Source organism: Phyllostomus hastatus, unplaced genomic scaffold, assembly GCF_019186645.2.
Source record: "Phyllostomus hastatus isolate PE091 unplaced genomic scaffold, TTU_PhHast_1.1 phas_scaffold_385, whole genome shotgun sequence".
Lineage (NCBI taxonomy): Eukaryota > Metazoa > Chordata > Mammalia > Chiroptera > Phyllostomidae > Phyllostomus > Phyllostomus hastatus.
This window is the reverse complement of record NW_025334026.1, coordinates 209,656-235,238: the sequence shown is the minus strand read 5'-3', so window position 1 is coordinate 235,238 and position 25,583 is coordinate 209,656. Positions and strand designations below refer to the sequence as shown.

The following is a 25,583-nucleotide window of genomic DNA, read 5'->3' as shown; positions in this document are numbered from 1 at the left end:
ACCTCTCTCAATCACACAGCAACTGTGACACCAATAATATTGGGCTCTTATGATGATAGTCAGTCCCTACAATGGGCCAGGCACTGTGCTAGACCCTCTAATTCCTCACCATTATCCTGTCATTGGACACTACCCCAACCCCATTTTACAGCCCAGAAAAACAGCCCCAGATGGGGTTGGTGACACGTTCATTGTCACACCACACCCAGCCAACCGTGGAGCTTGGACTGAGACCTGACCCTCTGACTTCAGAGCTGGTGCCAGTGGTCTGCACTATGCTGTCTCTCACCATCTGTCCCTTGTCCCGCACTTCTCCCCCAAAACACCATTTGGAAACTGGGGAAAGGGCATCTGTCTGGGTGACTGGCTACTGCTGGCTGGCTGAGGCTCAACAAGTATACCAAGGAGCCGACTCTGGCTTTGGTTTCCTCTGCTCCCCTGGGGATAGGGTGGGGTCTGGCAGGGGTCCCATCCTTTATGGGCACCCTCAATATTTACCTGTCCGGTAGAGGACCCAGTGGTTGGCCAAGCTGGGTCATCGATGCTGAGAGCCAACTTTGAAAGTGGACCCTCTAGAACCCTTCAAGGGCTGATAAAACCGTCTCACATTCCAGCATCTGGACTGACCTGAGTGTCCGTCAAGTAGAAGGAAATGGCGAACCACCTCACTTCTTTCAACAGCCACAGCAGGACAAGGACCCCCTCTCTGACCCATCCCCCACAGTTCAGAGCATGTCTGTTTATTCGGGATGGCAAGACCAGCTGAGACCTCACCCTAAATTAAGAAGCTTTCTCAGCCCCAACTTCCACCACCCTCTGTTTTACCTTGGGGCTCTGGCAGACAAGACCCGACAGGGTGTGGAGCCAGGCAACGCATGGTGTGGGAAACGCTGTGAGTCTGGCAGCCCTTCCTGGTGGTACCCTCAGAGTGCTGGAGGGTGGTGTTTTCGGATGCCCAGTTCAGGAGCAGGCAGCCTCATCTCTAGCATGTTTCCCTAGAGCAGATCAAGAGCCCGCCAAGATTAAGCCAACATGCAAAGGATGAAAGTAAGGGACCATCAGGAAACTCCCCCCTCGAAGTGGCATTAAGCTCTCAGATCTCTTTGGTCGATACACGCTCTAATTTGTCCACACTCCCTAACTCTCCTCAAGCCTCTAATGATGTTAATTTCAGTTCCTTGTTGGGGACAAAATGGGGTGACTGAAGAACGTTGCAAAGTTGTTTGTTGCTGGGGACCTTCAATGCACTAACATTCTAAAATGATGGAGACCGCAGTGGTGCCGGCTGCCAATATCTGGCATCCTCTGCTGGGTGGGGCCAGGATGAAAGACCCGCAAATGTCTCAGACAAGCTAAGAGTCCCTGCTGCGTTCCAGCAGACTTCCTAGACTTCTCTCCCCTCCACTGTTACTCCCATACCAGGTTGCCCTGAATTTCCCTGCAGATCACGTATGGTTAGTCCATCAGTTTTATTCCAAGACATTGGACAGAAATGTAAAAAAAAAATTATATCCAAAATATGGGATATATGCCAGGTGGTTTGGAGTGACATGCAGATGTGGTGCCAAATAACATTGACTCACACAGGGAGAAAGTTGATGCCCTCTCAATTGCTTGTCCATGCTCCTGCTGGCATCAAGGAGAAAGTCTCAGTTTGGGGCTTACATGTCTTTAACAGCTCTTCTAATGTATGATGTCCCCATTTCACAGAGAGCAGCCCCCAGACTCAAGCCTTTGGCAGGCCACAGTATTTGGCTAGAATTGAATAACATTGCTCTGCTTTCCTATTTCATAGTTACCCTCTATGTGTGGCATTCTTTTTCATTTATGATAGACACAAACTTTTCTTAGGAAATAAAGTTGAATAAAAAAATAGGAGTGGTTTGAAAAAAACTTCTCGAGAATGGTACTGAAATGAAAGCAGTTCAGGAAACTATCACTAAAGTGCCTCATGCATTTTTACTGAAAAAGCACTGGGCTGGGAGGGTGATGAGCTGGTGTACAGCCCCCGCTCTCACTGGCAGGTGTGTGAGCTTGGACCCTCACTTCCCTTATGTGGACCTCAGTTTCCCTGTGTATGTAATGAGCATAATGATGCCTATCCTTGCATGGTGGTTATTTCGAAACAGTTGCTGCTCTCAGAAGTCCCAGGGGGGAAGTAGGCAGACAAATAAGAAATGTGAATAGTCAATTTGAAACAGTCTTGCTTTGGTAGGCTAACAGAAGGGACCAATATTAGAAATCCTAAGATGTTTTATTGTCCCATGACCTGGTGCCAAGAGAGAGGTGTCCCTGTCTATTTAGCTATTGAGGCCACCTATGGGAGTCTTTTCCTGTCCTCGAGGGCAGCCAGCTCCAAAGGCCATGGCCAAAGCAGTTCTGAATCAGCCTCTTGGCAGGGAGGGGCTTACAGTAAGAGTCAGCCAGGCCTGGAGGCACGCTTGCCTGGATGCCATCATCTCTCACTTGGATGATAGCAGCAGCCTGCCGCAGGGTGAGGTCTCTCCACATTCTCCCTGGCCTCTCCACAGGACCAGAATCTGATCATGCCTCTGTCAACACAAAAGGTCACCTGTGTGTTTGGCTGATGACTCAGGCTGTAGATCAGTACAAGAAGGGCCTGAGGTAGAAATACCTGGCAGGAAGCATCATGCTGCCCAGCCTGGAGCTGATGGGAGTATGAATCCCAGCAGAGACATGGGGATGCCCAGCAGGAGATGGAGAGATGAGGAGAGGGGCAGGCTGGCACAGAGTTAGAAGACAGTATCCCAGACTGAGTGGATAAGGGCAAGGAGCGGGGTGGAAAGGTTAAGCCAAGCCTGCATTTCCTCGCTATTAAAGCACCCTCTGCATTACTGCTGATGTTCCTCTTCAAAACTCCCCCAGAGGTGGTCTTTAAAAAACACCAGGCTCTTTTTTAATTTTCTTTCTTAAGTATATTTTATTGATTATGCTATTACAGTTGTCCCATTTCCCACCCTTTAACTACCTTCTGCCCTGCATACTCCCTCCCACCCACATTCCCCTGCTTTAGTTCATGTCCATGGGTCATACATATAAGTCCTTTGTCTTCTACATTTCCCATGCTATTCTTACCCTCCCCCTGTCTATTTTCTACCTACCATCTATGCTACTTATTCTCTGTACCTTTTCCCCCTCTCCTCCTCCCACTCCCCTGTTGATAACCCTTCATGTGATCTCCATTTCTGTGGTCCTCTTCCTGTTCTAGTTGTTTGCTTTTGTTTTTGTTTGAGGTGTGGTTGTTAATAATTGTGAGTTTGCTGTCATTTTACTATACATGTTTTTAATCTTCTTTTTCTTAGATAAATCCCTTTAACATTTCATATAATAAGGGCTTGGTGATGATGAACTCCTTTAACTTGATTTTATCTGAGAAGCACTTTATCTGCCCTTCCATTCTAAATGAAAGCTTTGCTGGATAGAGCAATCTTACGTGTAGGTCCTGGCCTTTCGTGACTCATGACTTGGAATACTTCCTTAAAGCCTCTTCTTGCCTGTGGGGTTTCTTTTGAGAAATCAGCTGACAGACTTATGGAAACTCCTTTGTAGGTAACTGTCTCCTTATCTCTTGCTGCTTTTAAGATTCTCTTCTTCTCTTTCATCTTGGGTAATGTAATTATGAAGTGCCTTGGTGTATTCCTCCTTGGGTCCAACTTCTTTGGGACTCTCTGAGCTTTCTGGACTTCCTAGAAGTCTATTTCCTTTGCCAGAATGGGGAAGTTCTCCTTTATTATTTGTTCAAATAAGTTTTCCACTTGTTGCTCTTCCTCTTCTCCTTCTGGTACCCTGTGATTTGGATGTTGGAATGTTTAAAGATGTCCTGGAGGTTCCTAAGCCTCTTCTCATTTTTTTGAATTCTTATTTCTTCATTCTTTTCTGGTTGTATGTTTTTTTCTTCCTTCTGGTCCACTCCATTGATTTGACTCCCAGTTTCCTTCCCATCATTATTGGCTCCCTATATATTTTCCTTTAGTTCACTTAGTATAGCTTTCATTTTTTCATCTAATTTGCAACCAAATTCAACCAATTCTGTGAGCATCCTGATTACCAGTGTTTTGAATTGTGCATCTGATAGGTTGGCTATCTCTTTGTCACTTAGTTGTGGTTTTTCAAGAGCTTTAATCTGTTCTTTCATGTGGGCCATTTTTTTTTGTCTTGATGCATCTGTTATGTAGTGAGGGGTGGAGCCTTAGGTATTCACCAGGGCAGGACAACCCAAGAGCTAGATTGTGATGCTGTATGTGGGGGAGGGGTCTTAGAGGGAAGAATGGTGTTTGCTCCACTCTCTGGTGGTTTTCAGTCGCTTGTCCTGCTACCCACACACTGAAATTGGGCCCTTCTGGTGCTGATTCCCATGTGGGTGGGTTTGTGTACATTCTAGGACCTTGTGGGTCTCTCCAACAAACTCTCCTGTGAGGCTGAGAGTTTCTCCAGCTGCCTCCACCCCCACAGGTGTTTTCAATCAGAGGTTTGAGGCTTTATTTCCCCGAGCAGGGGCCCTGGGTTGTGTAGTCCATCCCGCTCACCAGTTCTTTCTCCCAGTTTATCTGCACACAGATGTAGGATCGCCCAGTCTGCAATCTGCCACCTTGCCAGGTCTGCCTGCTCTTGCCTTGCCGTCCAGCTGCTGCCTTGCACGCCATGGTCCTCTAGCCATTGCCTTGCTGTGAGTCCTCTCTGCCCAGGTGCATATTTCCTCCCCTCCACCCAGCCTGGATGAATGTGTCTTCTTTAACTCCTTGGTTGTTGGACTTCTACACAGTTCGGTTTTCTATCAGTTCTGGTTGTTTTTTGTTTTTAAATTGTTGTCCTTCTATTGGTTGTGCGAGGAGGCACAATGTGTCTACCTATGCCTCCATCTTGGCCGGAAGTCCAGGACCATGCTCCTGAGCCCAGAGCTCCATCCCCTCCTCACCAAGGGGCCTTCTCAGTGCTACTGAAGCCAGCCTTGCCCTGGGCATCTGAATGTCTCTGTCTTAAGTTAGAATCTAGCATGGCAAAGGCCACTAGCTACCAGTAGAAGCATTGTTAAAGTTGCCAGATTGATGTCCAAAGGAGAAGAGATGTTGAGGGACATGATCTTCCAAGTAAGATTAGCACTTCAGAAACCTCACCATCCCTTGCTGCAGTCTCCCCAAATGAACCTGGCTTGGTCTTACCTGTATACCTCTGCTCAAGCAGAATCTCCTCTCAGGACCCCACTCCTGCCTCTCTCCGTATTTTAGCCATCCTTCAAGGTGTGAGTTCCCACCTTCCTTACTTTCCCAGCTAACAACAATCTTCTGCTTAATTCATTTTTAGAAAACTTGTTGCCATGCATTTTACAATACATTGTGAACTTCCTATTTCATGAATATAGGTCCCGTTAGATGATTAAGTTGTTAATGTCTGGAAGCCAGTGTTTTATTTTCTGACTTAAAAGACACTACTCCAAGATTATTTCAATGAATAGGATGAAGCTTGAATTTGAAAGATCAAGGTAGACTCAAGTTCCAAATGGATAAAGAGTCCTTCCTAACTAAGTGGGAAGTGCTTTTTCTTATGCTTTCTGTGACCGCCACAATTTTTAGCAGGTGCTAAATAAATGATTAAGGAGGAGGGAAGGGGAGGGAAGGAAGAAGAAGAGATCAATGAATATAGAGGTAGGTAAATAGAGACCATAAAACTGTATGTACCCAAATTAGGCAGGTAGGGAGGTATATGAGAACTTAAGCCTTTTAGTAGATAATATACAAATGGATTAGTTGGTAGAAAGGCTGATAAATAAGTTGATACATAAATATATAAGTAGAAAGACTGATTAATTGATAAGTACATATAAGTAGATAGTAGATATAAATAGATAGTAGATGGGTAGGTAAACCAAGTAAGTTTGAGGATAGGCAAGTGGGTGGCTGGGCAGGGGCCTGGAGAGACCAACAGACAGTAAGGACACAGGTGTGCTGCTCAAGGTAACAATGACAGAGAACAGAAACCGTCTGTGGTTGAGTCAGGCACTAGGCTTGGAGCCAAGCTGAGTGTGGAATAGGCAACTGGTCAGCCCGGGAAAACCCATGGGGAAGTGCCAATTTCCGGGGGCAGGTTCTTCTCCTCCTGTGGTTCTTGGGGTGAAGGTGAAGTGGGTCTGATTGGCTGAGAAGCTGCCCAAGGTGAAAGGACAACAGTCACTCTTGCCAACACAACATGCCTCTTTCCAGCAAGAAAAAGGAGGCTTCCCAATAGGAGCAGCACAGCATTTGGGGAAAGGAAGAAGGAGGGAGGGTGCAGTGCTTCTTCTGTCTGTGGCCCCAGCCCTGGTGGCTCTCATCCTAAGGGCCAAATGGGGAAGGAAGCTGGAGGAAGAGTTTGTCAGCTTGAAGTGTGTCCCTCCCTTTTTAATAAATCAGGCAACATCATAAAGGGAACCTTTGTCCTATGGTTTCTAAAACAGAGTTCTCATGGGCAAAAATATCACATTGTGGAAACAGAGAGTGATGTAACAACAAAGGAAAGCTGAAGAAAACAATAAGATATAAAATGGGGTGGCAGGGGAGGAGGAGGACATGTCCTACAGCCCCAGGAAAAGCATGCTCAAAATGCACTGCTGCCCCTCACTCTGTTCACCAGTTCACAAACGCAAGGCCGGCTACGTCTGACCTCACCTAATCATCCTTCTCTTCACCTCAGGTCTGTGCTTGCCCCATCAACACCCTCAAGGCTCATGAGTTAGAACCAGCTTTCCTCTTGCCAGAAACTCATGTGCCTTATGTTGGATGAGGTCACTGAATCCTCAGAACACTGCTCTGGGCACTATTATTAGCTCCATCTTTTAGAGGAGGAAACAGGCCCAAATGTGTCCCAGGAAGTACTCCCAGTCACAGCCCTTGGGATCAGGGAGCCACGACTGGAATTCAGGCCCTCTGAGGACACAGCCCAATTAACTAATGTGCCAATCTGAGGCAGGGGCCACATTGACTCATTGCTCAGGTGCTGACAGCACCCAAACACTCAGCACTGTGGTTCGCATGGAACGAGTATCTAGATATTATGTGGGGCTCCCAGTGAGACTACAGGCATGATTGTTTTCTCAGCTCCTCAAACTGCTGGTTATTTCTTCCTTGTCCAGTTCTCCTTGCTATTTATCTTCCTAGAATCATCTGCCTAAAGCCAAGCACCGCCTTGGAAAGTTTTCCAGCTGCCATCTCATTTAGGCCTCACTGGAGCCCTGGGAGAGTTCTGGAGGGGGGAGATAGACCCGCATCAAGGCCTTGGTTCTTATCTCGCCTGCAAGAGAATAGTTCAAGTGAGACACTAGCATGTGTCCTGTGTAGTGGAAATGAGAGAGCAAGTTTATTTATGAAACACATACAAGCACAAAGCTGCAAGCAGGCACGGCAAGTCTAAATGTCCCACAGAGGAAAAAACATTGTTAGTAAGTTTGTTAATAAGTTTGTTCTATACACTAGAGCTGAGGTTACAAGTGCTTAGCTAATCTAAGTACGCTGACCATTGGAGTTCAGGGGTTATATACCTTAGTCAGTTTCCAGGTTCCTCCTCCTTCTTCCCCTTGGGAACAGTGTACAGCTGCAAATGCTTTCTCTTTCCCAGTCAAGACTCTTTGTCTTAGTGAAATTGTCACAGAGGCCCTCTTTCCTAGCATAGGCCCTCCTCTTCCTCCTGTGCGATTCCTGCTTGTGATATTCAGAGTATCCCACGATCTTAGTAAGACTGTTATGAAGCCCCCCTTTTCTCAGCACAGGCTCAAGAACTCCCCCTCCCCCGAGCTATTTTGCTTGTAATGCTCAGGACACCCGGCAATCTTATCAAGCCGATCTCAGGACTGCTGAGTTAAATGGTTAGACAGGTCTCCCTTTTGTCTCTAGCTCCCTGTATTAAGTTCTTTGTTAGATCATAATGGCAAGGGCCCTGTCTTTATTTCCACTCTGGCCTCTCATTCCTAGCTGCTACCAGGAGGTTTATATCATCACTCCCATTTTAGAGATGAAGAAACAAAAGGTCAGGGTGGTTTAGTCACATAGCCAAGGTCACAGGGGTTGTACATAGCAGAGCATGGCCTCAGACTCAGAACAATCCAGCTTCCAGGTGGGTTCTTTTATCATCATTGCCCTCCTAACTTCTTTTCTGGCCTTAGATAGCTCTTCCAGGAGTTGTCACCCCCAGTGGACCAAAGAATGCCTGAGCATTTGCTCTAATTCCCCAGTGAAGCTGCTGAGTTCTGTCAGGGCAAGGACCTCGAGTCTTGGGCCTCCCCACCACCTTCTCCCCAACAACCCACCAGGAGCTTGCCTGGGGCTGGATGTACACATGCTGCTTTGTGTAGCACAGAGTCAAACTCCCAAGGCCACATCCCCAGAAGTGGGCTTTCTGCAAAATTGCAGCCAAATTTGCTGTAGTATCGGAAGGTACTTTCTGAATCATCTGGCTAGTTTCAGTCTGAAGCTGGTTAACCTGTTTTTGATACTTTTACGGTATTCCTTTGGGCTGTTTAAAAGAGGTAGCCAAGCGAAAAGTGCAGCAATAAATCTGAACTTGGGAGATACAATATCCCCCTTCCCCAGGCCATGACCTGAGGCAAATTACTTAACCTCTCTGTGCCTCAGTTTACTCATCTGTAAAGTGAGAATGATGGTAGTACACAAACTATTCACCTACCCACCCACCTATCTACATACCCTTTCCGCATCCACCCACCCCCATTATCCATCCACCTACCCATCCACCCAACTTTAGGGAACTGGTTTGATTTGGTCTGGCAAATGTGACTCAGCTCTGTATGGAAAACCTACAGAAGTGAGGTGGTGGGCAGGAGCCAGACCTTCAAACTGAGTTTTCCCGTGGGAATCAGGCCTAGAAAATGCATACAGACTGTTATGGCTTACTCTTGCTAAAACTCTTACTCTGGTCTGAAACAGTAGATGTGTATTGTCTATCTTCAAGGTAATTTCCAAAGCCTGTGTGAATTTTCCCAAGGACAGAGCTGATCAGCTCACCACCTTTCCCTTCTGCATATGTTAATTTCATTTCCTTGATCATACCTAAAATGTAGACAATAATATTCTGTGTAATAGATAATAAATCCTTCTTTGGTATAAGACCTAAGAAAAACAATAAAAACTTGTCTAGGCAAGGGTTGGGGTGCTCTCCTCTGAGAGAGTGGCCATCAGTCACAGCAGGCGGACTCTGCTGGCCGGAGCCCACCACACCCAACCACCTGCTCACTCACTCAACTACCCACCCATCCATCCATCTCTCCATCCACCCATCCATCCACTCATCACCCAGAGTCCCATCCACCCATCCATCAAAAAACACATATTGCATATTGCATATTTATCCTATATCAGACCGTTGGGAGGCACCTATGCTCAAAACATAGATCCCTGAGTACATGGAACTTATTTTCCAGTGGGAGAACCAGAAAATAAACATACAAAAGTAAAATATACTAAGGTGAAAATAGTAATTGAGGGAGGGGGTTCAGAGTGTGACGGGGTAGTTGCAATTCTAAATGGGATGGTTGGGTCAGGCCTCATTGAGAAGGTGACATCTAGACAAAGAGCTGAAGGCCATGAGGTGGTTGGCCAAGAGGATATCTGGAGGAGAGTTCTAGGTGGAGGGAACTCCAGGTGCAGAGGTCCTGAGGCTTGCTGTAGGAACAGCCAGGGTGCCAGCATGCCTGGAGTATAAGCAAGGCAGAAGTAGGTGATGAGAGCAGAGTGGTGATACAAGCCCAATCAGGAAGAGTTTTTTGAGCCATTGTCCTGATTTAGCTTCTCTTTGAGTGACATGGGGTGTGGCTGGGGGCAGTGCAAGGTTTAGAGCAGTGAAGGATGAAGATCGTTATAGGGTTGTGGAGAGAGTTACAAAACTTCACATGATGATTTCCTTTTCTGAACCTCCAGTGAAACTAAAGTCAGTGCCTTTATTTATAAACCACACAAACGTCTTTCCTGTTCTCTGCCCCCTCTGACAACTGCTGACTCCCCACTTGTACCACAGCCACATATAAGTCCAGGCCTGTGTCAAGCCTTCAGTCCCAGAGAGTGGCTGACCTGGAAGACAGAAGGAGCAGGAAAGAAAGAGATTTATCCTTCTCTCTCTCTCCCAGCCTCCTGAAGACCATGTGACCCTGAGCCCAGTTCCTTTTCTAGAGTCATGTGGGATTAGAAATAAAAATATTATATCCCCAGGGAGGAAATGCAGTTAAGTAACAGGAACCAGAGAGAGAAGGGAGGGCAGAGGTGTCTGAAGTAGCGTGCAGTTTGCAGAGGGGGTGTGTCTAGGAGAGATGAAAGTTTTGACTTCCCCCAAGGTTGGTCTCTGCAACCCCATTCCCTTCACCCCCACGTGGGCTGCAGGCAGCTAGCTGCTGGTTAAGAAGTCAGGGAGATCACTCAGATGTAAAGATGCCTGTTTCTCCACAGATTTGTTAGGAGAGAAAGAGTAAAAGATATGTCCATGAGACCTTCTGGGTGAGAATTTAACCACAGGAGAGCCAACCCCAGGTAAATTTGTGTCTTGGCAGAAGAGTTGGAGAAATCATTACACCACCCTGGTGCCAAAGACAAGACCATCAAAAGGCTTTTTACCCCTCAAGGCCAAGTTGAGGACAAAAGCTTGTCTGTCTTCAAATCCTGACTCCACCACTTTTTGCCTCCACCCCTTCCCACCTGGGGACCCAGGTCACAAGTGACTTGTGTCACTTCTGAGCAGTCTCTGTTTCTTCTTTATGTGTAAAATCAAGATGGAGATCATCAAAGGGCTTAAGATGGATGTGAGAACAACCTAAAAAGGTGTTTGAATGTGTTTAGGTTGTACCTGGCACACAGTAAGTACTCAAGGAATGTGAATTATTGTCATTATCTCAAGTTTCCAAGTTACTCTAAAACAACAAAGGGACCAAGGAGGATTAGGAATTTATGATGCCTAGTCATAAAATTGGAAAACACAGATTTGCATAAAGATGAAGACAGAACCAACACATGTCTTTGGGAAGAAGGTTGTTTGAAATGAAGAGAAATTCTTTGTAACTCTGGGAAGACCTAACATGTTTGAAGAGCTAAGGCTGTGACTAAAACATATGGTGTAAGTTTTTTTCTGATTTAAGATACACCAAGTGTCATCAACTTTCAAAATAAGCAACTCTCTCCTTGTGATCTAGTCCTTATTCCCCCCCCCCTTTCTCTCTTTTCCTCACCTTCTTTCTCTGTCTCTCCCCAATCTCTCTCCCTTCCTCCCTCACTTCCTCCCTGCATCCCTCCTCTCTATCTCTGTCTCTATTCTGTCTCTCCCTTCCTTTCTCTCTCCCTGTCTGTCCTTCTATTTCTGTCTCTCTCCATGACACAGATGCACACACATAAAATGCATGTACATGGACATATCTGACCCCACACATCCTCACACACATATAATTGCACAAATGCACACACAGCATTCTTCGCTCTCCAGCACTTTGGCCCCTCTTATGTGTGGCACCTCATTTCTCCATCACTGAATCACACGGATTGTGCCTGCATTTGTCTTCCCCACTGGACTATGAGCCCCTTGCACATGCAAGACCTGATATGTCCATCTGTGCCCCCAGCCCCCATGCTCAGTACAGTGCCTCACACATCAAGGCAACTCAGAGAATAGAAATCAAGAGGGCATTTGGCTACATGCCTCCAGGAGGGTTTTCTCTCAAGCAGAGTGGGGAGCAAGGCTCCAGCACCCACATCATCACAGACTGAGGTCCCCAAGCCCTTGTTGCTCCTGCCAGCTCTACCAGAAGCCCTGATTCCTGCCCAGCTCTGTCTTCCCATCTTGGAACAGGAATGCTCACATTGACTTCCCTTTCAGAGAGGAAGGAAAATCCTTGACGTGCCTAGGGCTAGTCATTGCTCCTGGAACAAAGGGGATGTCAACTTACCACCATAGTCCTGGTAGCTGGGATCCTTTTCAACCATAGGACACTGCAGCCCACTCCAGGCCCATCCCAAGAGGGCCAAGTCTGGGTCTCCTTTCTGCAGCAGAGTCAAGGAGATCTTCCTGGCCAGTGCCTCTGCATCAGGCTCGTGGAGCAGGGCACAGTGGTACTCCCTGGAGAGAAGCTCTTCATGTAGCATGTTGTCTAGAAGGGCCTGCACCTGGCTTGGCTGATGGCTGGAGAGCAGCATCCGGACCTGAGTCAGGATGGTCTGGAAGTGGTTCATGGCAGCACTCAGAGGAGGGCAGCTGCCCAGGGCCAGAGCCTGGGATTTCTGCTTAGGCGGTCTGTAGCATCTAAAACATGAAGTGAAAAACAGGATGAGGGAACCTCTGCAGTTTATTGTAGTTTATTCCTGCTTAGGAAGATTTCCTCATTTGCATTGTAGGCTGGGGTGTCTGGTGAATGGTTGGAGATGGGCTCTTGGCTGGATTCAGACCCCATAGATAGTTGCAGGTACTAGCAGTGTGCACGTGCCAGAGAAGCCAGGAGCCTTGAGGATTCCATTTAATGTAATCCTGTATTTACTAAAAGGAAGGAAACCTTGGAGGTCTTCTGACTGAAGACCTCTAAAGCAAAAGGCTTTTTCAGATGTTTTATAACAAGAAGGCAATTGGACCATAAAGGTTGAGCAATTGGGTTTGGAGCTAATCTGCCTGGGTTCAAATTCCAGATGGACTGCTTGCTGATTGTGTGCCCTTGGGTAAGTCACTCAGCCTCTTCTAGCCTTCCACAGGAGAATGTAGAGTGATAATAGCAGTAGTTACCTCACAGAATTGTTGGGAGGATTAAATACACTCACAGTGTATAGAACACATCACATTATTAACAATATAATAGTTGGATAAATATGAGCCATTACTTTTGATTTTTATTTTCATCATTATGATTATTGATTAATCATGCAAACAAATCTGTGTCATGTTGGGTTTAGCCTCACTAAACTTCAGTCTCTTCCCCTGCAAAATATTCTGTTAAAAGTAGTCCCATCTCATCTAGTTGTCTTGAGGATTAAAAGAGATAATGCATTTAAGGGACTTAGCATTAAACTGAATAAGCACGTAATGAACATTGACTGTATACTAATATTATCCCCAATTTACTAGTGCATTAAACAGAGGTTTTGCACAGGAGTCAGTCTCTTTTAGGATTTTCCTCTAAAAATCCCCAAACCAATTTTTTTTAATCATACCTGCCTGTTCCCTCTGCCCACTCTGAAAGACCCGTGACCTTGTTTCCTCTCTGGGCCTCAGATTTACCATCTCTTAGATGGGACCATTTGCATTTGCTCATTTAAATGAGCCAAATAAGGATTGCCACCTCCAGTATGACTGAGTGGCTTCTATTTGATCAACTCTACCACAGATGACAACTATAAACTCTGGGGAAAAAATATAGAAAATAACTACCTGAAGCCACTGGAGAGTGACCAGAGAAGGCAGATACTAGAAGGGAGTCAACTTGTGAAGGACAAGAATACCCCTGGTGTATTCTTAGCTCACACGTTTAGTCTGAAGGCAGGCCTCCTTTAGTCTGCTATGCCGGCAACTCAAACTCTGTTAAAACATACAAAGGATTACTGCCCTAAATGACCAGAGGACAAAATTTGGGATGACAACCTCTGCTGGAAAGTGGGCATAGCAGTTTGAGAAAGGAGAGAAGCAGAGAGAAGTTGCTTCAAATTCTATGTATAAACTGACCAATTTTTTCTAGCTGACCACTGAATCATATACATATCTATGATCAGACTTCAGAGAGCTCAGCTAAGGCTAAGGGAACTGAACTGAGATTTGAGTTACAACCTACTGTGGGGGTGGGGAGGGGCTAGGAGACTTTGCATTTGATGCCAGCCAAGTTATGAGCCTGTGAAGGATGAAAACAAAATGAACACTGGTTCTATTATAATAGACTCCAGAGTATTTACAATCAATCATTCATGATATGGAGTATACATCCAAAATTACTTGACTATAAAGAAACAGGAAAAGGGACCCATTTGCAAAAAAAAGACAACCAATTAAAACTGACCCAAAGGTGACCCACGTGTTGAAATTAGTAGACGATTTTTAAAGCAGTGACTATAACCATGAATGAAAAAAGACATAAAGAATATAAAGGAAAATATGCTCATAAAAATAAAAAGATATGGAATTTCATCATAAAAATAGAAAATTATCAAAGTGAAAAGTACAATATATCAAATTTTAAAAGTCACTGGGATTAAGAGGAAATTAGGGAAGAACACAGAAAGAAAAACTTTAAGATGAAATGATAAAAATTATTTAATCTGAATAACAGAGAGAAAAGGATTGAAGAAAATGAGCTTCAAGAATTTTGGGGGCAATGTCAAAATGTCCAGCTTATACATATTTGGAGTCACAGAAGGTAAAGAGAAAGAATAGGGCAGGAAAAAGAATGAAAGAAATGGAGCCCAAAATTTCTGTGAAACTTAATAAACTCCAAGCAGGATAAATACAAGGAAACTACACCTAGGTACATCATAGTCAAACTGCTGAAAACCAGATCAAAACAGCATATTATGTACAGGAGAGCAATGGAAACCATTGAGGCCAGACTATGTAACAGTATCTGGGAAGAACTAAGAGGAAAAGACATTGTCAACCCAGATTTCTAAATCCAGTGAAAATGTCCTTCAAAAAATGCAGAATACATAGATATTTTCAGATAAAAGAAAATTTTAAAAATGTGTTGCAGCAGGCCTACACACTTAAGAAATGCTAAAGTAAATTCTTTATGTGGAGGGTAAATGATACCAGTTAGAAATCTACAGGGATGATCAAAGAGCAATAGAAATAGTAATCCCACCTTGGCCAGTGTGGCTCAGTTGGTTGGAGTATCACCTGGTAACCAAAGGGATGCAGGTTTGATTCCCAATCAGGGCACATGCCTGGGTTGTGGGTTCTATCCCAGATTCTTGATCTGGGTGCATACCAGAGGCAATGATCTGATCAATGCTTCTCTTGCATCACTGTTTCTCTCTCTCCCTTCCTCTCTCTCTAAAACACAATGAAAAAATGTCTTTGGGTGAGAATAAAAAGAATTTTTTTCTCTTATTTAAAAACACAATTACTTAAAGCAAAAGTTATATTATTGTCTTGTGACTTTTAAATATATGTAGATACAATACATATGATGACTAGAGCATAAAGAATGGTTAGACCTATATAGTTGCAAGGTCTCTATATTTTACATCAAGAGGGAGAAATGGAAGATGTATATTATCATCCCTTGGGCAGTCACTAAAACATAATGCAAAAGGATATAGCTAAACAGCAATAGAAATTAATGCAGACTTTTAAATGAGATGGACTCTCTACTCTTTGTTTGAATAAGCAGTCCAACAAGATCATGGCATTATAAACTTTGTGCATAAAGGCAGAAGGGGAAATTACAAAGCTCTTCTTTTCATCTAGCAAAGTATTTATGCTTTTAAGTAATCAGAGACATCAATGTAAAAATAGTTCCCAGGGCAACAAATTATCAATTAAGATAATTAAAAATGCATACTTTTTAGGCATTAAAAGGCAAATTCAGAGGGCAAATCACTAATTTTTGCAGGCTTCCTATCTTAAGACTCCTTTGTAGAAATAACACTTTCAAGAATAGTTTTATAATCACAAAACAAAGCTTTGCATCTTTACACAGGTCTTCTCTCACAGCAGGAGAATGCAATGGGTATTTGTGCAAATGTTTTCAATTTTACCAGAACTAACTTTGTGATGCAGAACAGCCACTGCTTTACTGCAGCTAGAGGGGAAGAGGAAGGTTTCTCCTGCTTGCCCCCTTTCTGAGGTTTCTTTTCTCAGCAGTTGGAAGACCATGCATTTTCTTGGACAAGGTGGTAATGCCCATCAATTAGACCTGAGAGAAAAAGATCTGAGGAGCTTAAAATTAGGTAGTTAGGAAAGAAGGAGCCAAAAGAGAATTTTCACAGATGGAATAGATGGCATGGGATCTCCAGCCATGGCTGTGGAGGAGCTGGCAGGGTGGGGGTGGGGTGGGGGGCTGGGGGGTGGTATTGGGAGATATAAGGAATTTGTGTTCTTTTCTTTTTCTTTTTAATTTTTAGTGAACAAAACACAAAATATTGAATTTATATTTCAAATACATTATACATTCTACTGCCACACGCCCATTTTTATCATACTGTGATCTTATTGAAAATGAGATCAGTATTTTTGTTTGATTTCTAAAAGTAATATACCATGTCAACAATACACTTGAAAAAGATTATTGTCAATAGTATTCCACTGCTTGGACTAACCCAATCTATACTTGCTGGTCTTTAAGATAGCATTCAATCTTTTTGTCATTATAAATTCTACTTCAATACAGAACCTTGTCTATATCCTTTCATATTTATATAATCTTATTTTTTTCCACATTGGCAATAGCCTTACTATTTTTGTTTTGAAGCTGTTTAAACTAATATAAAACAGAAAATAAACTGATGGTTACCAAAGGCAGGGGGTTAGGAGGCTTGGTGCAAAAGATAGAGATTAAGAAGTGCAAATTGGTAGTTACAAAATAGTTACAAGGATATAAAATACAGCTCAGAGAATATAGTTAATAATGTTGTCAATAACTATGTGTGGTGCCAGGTGAGTACTGAAAATATAGGAGGAAATCACTTTGTAAATGATATGATTATCTGACCACTATGCTGTACACTTGAAACTGATACGAAATAAAATGGAATGCAAAGTGTAATTGAAAAATAAAATTTTATTTTATTTATTTATTTTTATGTATATGTTTTACAGTTGTTCTAGTTATTTATCCCCTTTGCCCTCCCCACACCCCTCCCGTTGCCCACTTTAGAAGAAGGAACTTATATTCTTAAGGACCTCATCTCTGAGGCCCTTGGGAGAGAGGCCCACACATGGGAGTCCATCCCCAAGCATCCAAGGAGGGATGATGGAGAATGAAAGAGCAAACATTGGGTACACTGAACCAGGGATAAGGATAAGTTCTTGCTACTTGTAAGGTGTCTTCCTCTTTCCTATCAATCCAGCCACTACCAAGTCATGAGTTTGGTCAGGAAAGCCTGAATGCCAGCCTCTACTCAGTCTGACTCATTGTGCCACCACAGGCAAGACATTTCCTCTCTCCTGACCACAATTTCGTCACCTGCAAAACGAGTGGGTCATAATACATGATTTCTAAGATCTCTTTCCATTCTGAAATGCTGCCATTTTCAGAGATGTGTTACTCAGCTGCAGAACCCATTGGTGTCAGAGTTCCATGATATTCCCCCTGTGATTAGTCATGAGGGTGGAATTTCCCTCTTCTAAGGACATTCAGATCCTCCTGCATAATTTTATTTCCCATGCCACCTGTACTATTATTTACCAGATATTTTGCGTTAATCTGGTTTATTTACTTAGTTTATCCTAGAAGGAAACTTCACAGTTGGGAAGTCATATTTTAACCGGAAAAAACACTGGCATTCGGGCTGCCTGTCACTACCAAATCCAATAAGCAATGACAGCGATTGAATCTTTTATGGGCGCTTTATTCAGATGGCCAGCGATCTGAGAAGATGGCAGGTTCATACCCTAACAAACCATCTTTCCTTTTCTTTCCTGACCAGATCTTTTATAAGGGTGTGGGGGAGGATAAACAAGGTGTGATGAGGGCTTTGAAATTCAGGGAGGATTAGGTGAGCAAAGCTGCTGCCTTCCAGTTCTCAGCAGTTAGCTGTTCCCAAGGCGGGGGAGGTGGTCACACAAAAGCCCAGATCCCTCCAACAGGTCCCCAGGCAGTAATCTCTAGCCAGTACCCCAGAAGGTCGGCTGCTTCCCTCCCCACCCCCCACCCCCACCCCCGCCAGGATGGACCTTATCTGCAGTTTCTGAAACAAAAGCTTAACATACACATTACTTGCTAGACTTAAAGCTTTTTACCTTAAGCTACAATTTTCTGAGTCTTGAGTCCCTTATCAATATCACTTGCCAAAGAATAGTAGGCAAACACATGGGAAGTAAAATGTTAATATGAAAGTTTAGAGTCTTATGCTTGAAGTTTTTGACCAAGTATGGTTAGCAAGTGTTAGGGAGATGTTAAATATAAACTAGCACCATGCTGAATCTGCCTGCATCAGCAAACTAGTAAAAAAAATTAAAAACCACTAGTAAGGATCTAGAACAATGAAAACTCTCGTGGAAACCATACGGAATAGTGCCATCACTTAGGGTAACAAGTTGGCAATACCTGTGAAGATGAGAGTATACATCCAGCATTTCCACTCCTTGGTATATACCCCAGGAAAATTCTTACCCATGTGCATTTGACACATGAAGCAGCATTATTTGTAATGGGAGAAAAAAGAAATTAAAATCAGCACAAGAATACAGAAAATGTCTTTTGTAAACACTCAGGAGTATGTGAGATTTTAATGAATTAAACATAATGGACCCATTTGAAATGAAGGAATTTATCATTGTTAAAATGAACTTAGTCAGGTTAAATTGGGATCTAACCCAAACTGTAAAAATTTAACAGTTGAGTCTTTACAATTTCTTCTCCTTCTGTTTCATAATAGTATGGTGTTACACGTAAACGTAAAACTATAATCTGCTAAATCCATGAGAGTGTTATATTTCTAAGAAGAGACCAGTAAAACAGGTTACTAAGGGTTCTGAATTCAGCTATAGGTGTTCTTCTCATGAGCTCAGGGGCTAGTACACTCTCCACACCTTTTGTGGTCATTCATGATCGTCCACCTGCAATTCCTTCTAGAATGATCACAAATTATGTATTGTTAGGGCTACCTTAATACACTTCCATGAAAAACTGATAATCTTAAATAAAAATGCTGTTCATCTTTCTGTGTATTGAAGGACAATGTCTTAAAGTGGTTTCTGTTAACAACCCAACATAGTAAAGCAACCACATTAAACCTGTCTCATGTATGGCAGCCATCTGGAGCAGAGCAAGATGTTGGACGGTCTGAGTTCCATTCCCAATTCCAGTTATATTCTGTATATCTTAAAATTGTTTGACTTTGTTATAAAGTTGGGTGATTTTACACAAATGTCTATGCTGTATATTGTGTACATGCTTAAGAATGACTGTTTCAGAGAGGAAGGCATTATAATACTCATGAACAGTGACAGATACACTGTACATATCTATAATTTAATCTTTAAATAGCTGTGACTTGATTAGCTCCTTCTTAGATGATGTGTAGAGTCAGGTAAGTCCTTGTAAGCTTTTGTGTGGCTTTTAACTGCTGCCACATGAAAATAATGTGTAAAGCAAAGTTTTAAGGAATCAGAGTGATTGTATTTTATTATTGAAAGTTGAAGCCTGGCTGGCGTAGCTCAGTGGATTGAGCGCGGGCTGGGAACCAAAGTGTCCCAGGTTCGATTCCCAGCCAGGGTTGCAGGCCATAACCCCCAGCAACCGCACATTGATGTTTCTCTCTCTCTCTCTCTATGTCCCTCCTTTCCCTCTCTAAAAATAAATAAATAAAATATTTAAAAAATAAATAAATTAATTAAAAAAAAGTTGAAGCATAACACACATAAACAAAGACCAATAAAATATAGTCATTTCATTGACTATAAAAAATCACCTGAAGACCCTAGAAACAACTTAAATAGCAGTCTAGAGTAGATAGTGTAAACAAATTGCTGTATATCCTTATGATAGAATCCTATGCAATAGTAAAACACATAAAGTAGGCCTACATATATTAACATGCCGAGCTCAAAAATGTAATGAGCAGAAAACCAACTGTAGTCTGCAAAAAATTATCTGGGGATGGGGTTCATAACAGGGGAAGATGTGCATGAAAATTACCAACTGTCATTTTAGGAGACAGGTTATTTCTAGAGCAAAGCGGGTACAGAGATACGAGGGAAAATGGGAAGGGTATCAGGAAAAATTCATTGGGGACATCAATAAAACTTTAATGTTTTATTTCATTAGCAGAGTTGTGATTACGTAACTATTCATGTTCTTATTCTTTATAACTTCTTGTATGTCTAAAAATCCTATTAGGCTTAATCATAAGAAATTGCTAGTATTTGTCTGTTTTGATCTACAAAAATAGCCATTTCATAATAATAATGGTGCTGATTACAAATAATTGAAAGGAGACGCTTTTTCTTTCCATGTGGTTCACTGTTATTTAAAGCCTCTAGGTGAACCCTCCCTCTCTGGTTATCTGGTTACCAGCAGGGTGGTGCAGGAGCCACACTTTGGGCAACACTGATTCAGTGAATGTTGTCATGGCTATGTCACAAATCACGACCTATGGTCTGGCCTTGGGGATGAGAAACTTGTGGTCTGAGACTAGAAACAGAGGAAAGAGAGGATGTAGAGGGGTCTGCAGAGAAGAAGCAGAGGCTACCTGGGTCATATGCAAAATGTTCATGCTTCAGGTCCCTAGATCAAGTTCAGGGCTTAGGTAGTTCTTGAGGTCACCCACCTGTTGAGTGAAAGGCAATCATCTTCTTTGCATTTCTTGTTCCACTGATTTGGAGATCACTTATGATAATGATGATGTATTAAAATATTTAAATACCATTTCTTGAGTGAAAGTAGTGGGGAGCTAGACACTTCCTGTACATAGTCTTATCATCATAGATGGTACCACAAGGTAGGCATTAAACACCTCCTTGAAGAGATGAGGCCCAGAGATGTCATGTCACAGAACCTGAGCAGGAACCTGGGGAGGAATGTTGGTCTGTGGTTTTGCAAAAGGAGAAGAGGGCCTGGCTGCTTCTTTCTGAGAGGCCAGGGAGACCAACTTCCTGGGTCCACAGGGCTTCATGAGCATGAGAGGGCTGGTCCCTGTGGCTGCTGTGGGTCCACCTACAGACCAGGACAAATAGGCTGGTGTGTCTCAGCCTAAGTCACCTTGGTCACCACTCAAGCATGTGAATTGCTTGCTACCTTTGCTTCCTAGGTTTTCCCCAAGTCAGGTGGAGATCATTTCTGGCTTGTGACTGCAGAGGTACAGGGGAGAATGGGTGGGGACTGGCATGTAGTCCACAGGGGAAGGACACAACTCACTGTGGCTCATGTGGGCCAGAAGTGAGAGTCAGGAGACCTGGGCCAAATGAACTGCTAGAGTCGGTTTCACCAACCCCCTCCACCAATGCCGTCACCACCACCACCATCTCCCCTTCCATCATCACCACCTTTATCTTTCCCACCCCTTCCATTACCACCACTATCAACTGCTCTACCACATCCATCATTGCCACCATTACTTCCATGATCACCATCATTCCACCACCTTCATCATCATCATTCCTACAACCTCTATTTTTTCTACCTTCCCCACCACTACTTTCACCACCTACCCCATCTCTGTTGTTATCAGTCACTACCACGTTCACAATCACCATCGTCTACACCCTCTTCCTACCTCCATCATGATAAGCACTGTTCCAACGATAGCATTATTACTACTTCTGGCACTATGCATTATCTATTTCAATTGAGAAACCTCTACACCAGCCTATAAAGTGGATAGTCTTCTTATCAACAAGATATAATGAAGCTTGAAGAAGATTCAAAACCAGGATATGATTCCTCTTCACATTCTTAACAAGGAGGTCTTAGGGCCACTTACTGACATCAAATTTGACCTGAAATAAAGAAGTCATCTGTTTCTCCCAGTGGGTCAATTCTAGAGATGCAGAGAAGATCAAACAGCTCTCTACCAGAGAGTTAACATTTGCCAAAGGAGTTTGGGAACTACATGAATCTGAGACTCGCAGACATCAAGTGTCCTGTTTAAGGTCACACAGCCAGTAACTGCTAGCATTTAGTTAGAGTGTACACTGTCAAAGCATACAAGACTGCCACCTGAATCTCTGCCTTAGTCACAGAAATTAGGTGATACAAGTCCTTCACAAAGACTGTGACAGCCATGGAGATGTGCCATTCAGTTGTCCTCAAGACAGAACCAGCCACATGGTGTGCAGTCATCTGACGGCTTCCAGCTGTGGATGCTTCTGGGCTCTGCCTCAGCTTCTAAGTCCATGCCAGACGCTTCCTAGGCAGTCCCTGGGCAATGACTGAGCATGGCAATGACATGAAGACTCATCATTTCAGGGCAGTGTGGGGCTCTTCCATGGGCAATCTATATACCCAGGCTCTCTGTTGACCTGGCTTAGCCTTCTCAGAGCTGAACCACAGTCTGAGGCTGTTTTTACATAATCCTCCTGTGTTCTTCCTCTTTTCAGGGTTGATACCTATCTGCTTATTTCTGTGGTCTCTCTCATTTATCTTTAACAGGTGTCATTCTCTATAAATATCTTGTACCCCAACTCTTTCTTGGTATATGCTTCCTAGAGGACCTCAGATGACACAAATGCATACTTTTGTACCACCATGGTATAGGGACTTGTTTTCCTCCCTAGCCTTAGGACTTTAGACATACATACACACACTCATTAGCTTGGTGGAATGAGTTTATACTAATATAACTGTTTCCTGTAGCAACTATAACATTATTATAAGTCAACTATTCTGCCATGTACAAGCTTGAGCAAGCCATTCTACTTCTCTGTACCTTAAGGCCTTAATCTCATCTGATATGGTGTTAATCATCTTAACATTGCAGGATTGTTTGAGAGCTAAATTATTTATTAGCATAAAACATGTATACCTGGCCTGACACATCATAGGCATGTAACAAATTTATTCATTTATTGAGTGCCTCACCCAAGTGCAACACTTTATATTAGGCATGGGGATACAGCAGTGAACAAAAAAGACAAAAATTCCTTAAGGAGCTTATACTCTTATTAGTTAAAGCTAAATCTGAAATATCTTGAAGATATCTTAACAGATATAGAAGCCAAATAAGATAAGCCTCTCCTTTGAGAAGGGAAAAATAGGAGACTAGAGCTGTAAGTACCTCTTTAAGAGGGAAATTAACTTCAGTTAAAGGAAAACCAGGAAGAAATCACCTGGAAGGTTTGACACGCAGTGCTGGGCAGCAAATTATCTCTTCCCTAAAAGATTTAAAGGGGCACAGACTGAATAGTGAAAGTGGATTAGTTGGATTTAGTAAGCAAAGTTCAAAGTTTCCAGGTCAGAGTACATTTTGTTCCTTCTTATGAAGTCCCATTTTCACAAGGTCTGAAGAGATAAATGTTGCATACAGAGTCTGTTTTTAATTCCTTTAGTTGTCATTTTATTATTCATTTATAACTTAATAGTATTGTGGTCAGAGAATAAAGTTTGTATGATGTTTGTTAAGGTCATCTGTTCAGTTTATGATTAATGTTTACAAGCATTCTATGGGCACTTGAAAATAAAGTATATTCATCCAAATTTAGAATGTAATTTCCTACAAATGCTCCTTAGATTGAGCCAGTTAATTGTGATGTTTATATCTTATTGATCTACACTGGACTTGGTCTGTTCCATCTATCAATCAATAAAAAACAAGCAAAAATTTCCCCAAAATAATAGTGGAGTAGTCAATTTCTTGTTGTAATTCTGAAGATCTTTGCTTTATATTATTTTGAGGCTGTGTGAATTAAAGTTTACGATTGTTACATTTTCTTGTTGAACTGAGCTTTTTATCATTGTGGAATTACTCTCTTGACCTCTGACAATACTTTTACCTTGAAGTTTATTTGTCTCATACTAATATAATGACATACTTTTGATTATGTTTACCTGGCATATCTTCCCCATTATTTGACTTTTACTTTCCCTAGAGTACTTACTTTTTTAAAAAATATTTTATTTATTTATTTTTAGAGAGAGAGGGGAGAGGGAGGAAGAGGGAGAGAAACATGATGTGCAAGAGAAACGGCTATTGGTTACCTTTCTCACTCCCTAACTGGGGATCTGGCCTGCAACCCAGGCATGTGCCCTGACTGGGAATTGAACTGGCAACCTTTTAGTCCACAGGCCAGTGCTCAATCCAGTGGGCCACACTGACCAGGGCCTTAAGTTTTAAATATATCTCTTATACAAAACATATCCAGTCTAGCTGGCCAATATGAAGGCATAGGTAGACACACTGTGGCTCCTCTCACAAACAAAATAAGGGTAACAAAAATTTAGAAACAAAAAATGACCAGTATTGACAGAAAATTGAACTGTATGGAAGTCTGACAACCAAGGAATTAAAGAAGAAATATTCATCCAGATTTGTAGGAGGGGTGGACTTGGACAGCCAGGTGGAAGGGACTCGTGGCAAAGTGGTGTCTGGCAGGCCTGGGGCGCACAAAGTGGCAGCAGGCAGACCCAGTGAGGCCGCAGATTATGGAGGGGGCACGGCTCACAAGGCAGTGGGTGGAGCGGGAAGTCCCACATTCATGTGCAGATAAACCAGGCAAAACTGGGGAGTGAGACAGACCACACAGCCCAGGGTCCCAGCATGGGGAAATAAAGCCTCAAACCACTGATTGAAAACACCTGTGGGGGTTGAGGTTCCAGGAGAGACTCCCAGCCTCACAGGCGAGTTCATTGGAGAGACCCACAGGGTCCTAGAATGTACACAAACCCACCCACCAGAAGGGATCAGCACCAGAAGGGCCCAGTTTGCTTGGGGGAAGTGGTGGAAGGGACTGAAATCCTGCAGAGATCAGAGCAAGCACCATTGTTCCCTCTCTAACCCCTCCCCCACATACTGAGTCACAACCCTGTGATGTGGGTTACTCCACCCAGGTGAACACCTAAGGTTCCTCCCCTCAGTACGTAACAGGACTGTCAAGAACAAAAAAAAATGGCCCAAATGAAAGAACACATCAAAGTTCCAGAAACAATACAACTAAATGATGAAGAGATAGCCAACCTATCACATGCACAGTTCAAAGCACTGGTGATCAGGATGCTCACAGAATTGGTTGAATTTGGCTGCAAATTAGATGAAAAAATGAAGGCTACACTAAGTGAAATAAAGAGAAGTGTACAGGGAAGCAATAGTGATGGGAAGGAAACTGGGACTTGGATCAATGGAGTGGACCAGAGGGAAGAAGGAACAACCAAACAGAAAAGAAGGAAGAAACGAGAATTCAAAAAAATGAGAAGAGGCTTAGGAACCTCCAGGACATCTTTAAACATTCCAACATCCAAATCACAGGGTACCAGAAGGAGAAGAGGAAGAGCAACAAGTGGAAAACTTATTTGAACAAATAATGAAGGAAAACTTCCCCAATCTGGCAAAGGAAATAGACTTCCAGGAAGTCCAGGAAGCTCAGAGAGTCCCAAAGAAGTTGGACCCAAGGAGGAACACACCAAGGCACATCATAATTACATTACCCAAGATTAAAATGAAGGAGAAAATCCTAGAAGCAGCAAGAGATAGGGAGGCAGTTTCCTACAAAGGAGTGTCCATACATTTGTTAGCTGATTTCTCAAAAGAGATCTTACAGGCAAGAAGGGGTTTTAAAGAAGTATTCCGAGTCATGAAAGGCCAGGACCTACACCCAAGATTACTCTATCCGGTAAAGTTATCATTTAGAATGGAAGGACAGATAAAGTGCTCCCCAGATAAATTCAAGTTAAAGGAGTTCATCATCACCAAGCCCTTATTATATGAAATGTTGAAGGGACTTATCTAAGAAAAAGAAGATTAAAAACATGTATAGTA

General features: G+C 43.0%; 1 protein-coding gene across 4 annotated transcripts in view; it reads right to left on the bottom strand.

The window, feature by feature from the left end:
* The window catches only part of CIITA (class II major histocompatibility complex transactivator), a 52,340-nt gene extending 40,064 nt beyond the window's left edge, over positions 1-12,276 (bottom strand). For 3 of the 4 annotated variants that reach the window (XM_045819668.1, XM_045819669.1, XM_045819672.1), the window contains exon 1: positions 11,930-12,276. In XM_045819668.1, the coding sequence (XP_045675624.1) occupies positions 11,930-12,212 (283 nt within the window). In that variant the 5' untranslated portion in view covers positions 12,213-12,276. Of the gene's footprint in view, positions 1-825; positions 988-11,929 lie in introns of those variants that run through there. The other variant, XM_045819670.1, reaches the window with a different exon arrangement.
* Positions 12,277-25,583: the final 13,307 nt, after the last annotated feature.